This window comes from Curcuma longa, unplaced genomic scaffold, assembly GCF_044706935.1.
Source record: "Curcuma longa cultivar G26 ecotype Majalengka, Jawa Barat unplaced genomic scaffold, ITB_CL_G26_1.1 contig_23017, whole genome shotgun sequence".
Classification (NCBI taxonomy): domain Eukaryota; kingdom Viridiplantae; phylum Streptophyta; class Magnoliopsida; order Zingiberales; family Zingiberaceae; genus Curcuma; species Curcuma longa.
Window position 1 is genome coordinate 64,720 of NW_027432062.1, and position 1,551 is coordinate 66,270.

Consider the following 1,551-nt stretch of genomic DNA (forward strand, 5'->3'; position numbering starts at 1 on the left):
ATAGTTAATTAGCTTGCACTTAGCTTGTTGTCTTTTTTATTTGTGCAAACCTTGGACTTTGATCATACAGATGGCATAAGTGAGATCATATGCTAGCAGTGAATCAGAAGAAGCAAATTAAGGCTGAGAACTTGAGGTTGAAGGAAAGGTTAGCAGGCAAAGGAGAATCAATTGCAGAGCGCTCAAGAACATGATAATCTTAAGAGCTTTCTTTGTTACTTGAAGAAGCTACGCACAAAAGAACTGATGAAACGATTGATCTACTAAAGAATGAAGAGAAAAAATGAGTTACTGCAAATCACTTATATCTTAAGATGCACGAAATTCAAATGAGGAAAATGATATATAACCAGCAACCAAAAGAAAACAATTAGCTTTGGTACATACCATAAATTTGTGCATTTGGTGAAGAAATTAGGGAGCCATGAAAACCACAAGTGGGTGGGTATATATCACATTCCATTATATATCGTGTTTTCAGAATTCAGATTAATGATTGAATTAATTTTCTTATGCATGTATTAAGTCATAATTTCTTGTCTAAATAAAAGCCTGCTACTTCAAAAACAAAAAGAATTGAAAGGAAGGATGTCTTCGATTTGTAACCATAAAGATCAACGATTTAACAGTATATCTTTTGTGTGAAATCAACTGTAGAGTTTGTTGTATGAACAGATTGTACGTATTTTGCTCAGAGAAAGTGTCTTCCATTATGCTGTTCTAGGTGCAAAATGCTGGTATTTGCGAATCCTCTTAATTCGTTTACTGAGACATCTCATTGATTCATTGAAGTAAGATAGAATTAGCTAGTATTTTCAACCATTTAGCTGAAAATATTATCATCGTCACTCACTCATTAGCCAGTATTTTCCCCCAACTCATTTGTTATAAAAAAATAACGGAAGACACTACGGAGCAGGCTAATTAATGTATATATAAGCAGCACGGCACAAAAAAAATTAAACCTTTGGAACTATAGCAAACGATCGAGCGAACAGATGGTGTGCACACTGAGCTGCTTCGGTTCTACTCCCTCTTCCCTCCCTAAATCCGATCCTTCCCGTCGCTTCTCCCCCCATCTCCTCTCCCACCCTTCCTACCTCCTGCTCGAACTCTGCTCCGACCGCCGCGACCTCAGGCAGTTCCTCCCACAGGTCGTCAAGCGCGGCCTCCACGGCGAGCATGTCTTCCAGACCCGCCTCGTGGCCCTCTTCTCCCGCTTCGGCAGCCTCCGAGATGCTGCCCTCGTCTTCAACGCCGTCGAGCACAAACCCGAGGAGCTTTACCACTCCATGCTCAAAGGCCACGCCAAATACTCCTCCCTCGACCGCGCCGTCGCCTTCTACCTAGCCATGAGGCGCGCTGGCGTCCGCCCTGCGGCGTACAACTTCACCTATCTCCTCAAGGCCTGCAGCGATCGGTCGGACCTTCGTACAGGAAGGGAGATACACTCCCAGTTGTTTTCCAATGGTTTCGGTTCCAATGTGTTCGCCATGACTGCAGTCGTCAACATGTATGCCAAATGTCGCAGGATTGATGATGCGAGGAGGA

General features: G+C 43.1%; 1 protein-coding gene across 1 annotated transcript; it reads left to right on the forward strand.

Annotated features, from left to right (window-relative positions):
* Positions 1-998: 998 nt before the first annotated feature.
* Positions 999-1,513, forward strand: LOC141818024 (pentatricopeptide repeat-containing protein At1g11290, chloroplastic-like; the record flags this gene model as incomplete). The annotated part of the gene is made up of 1 exon (XM_074705621.1): positions 999-1,513. A coding segment is annotated over exon 1 (515 nt), but the record flags the coding sequence as incomplete, so codon positions are not given.
* Between the last annotated feature and the right edge of the window lie 38 nt (positions 1,514-1,551).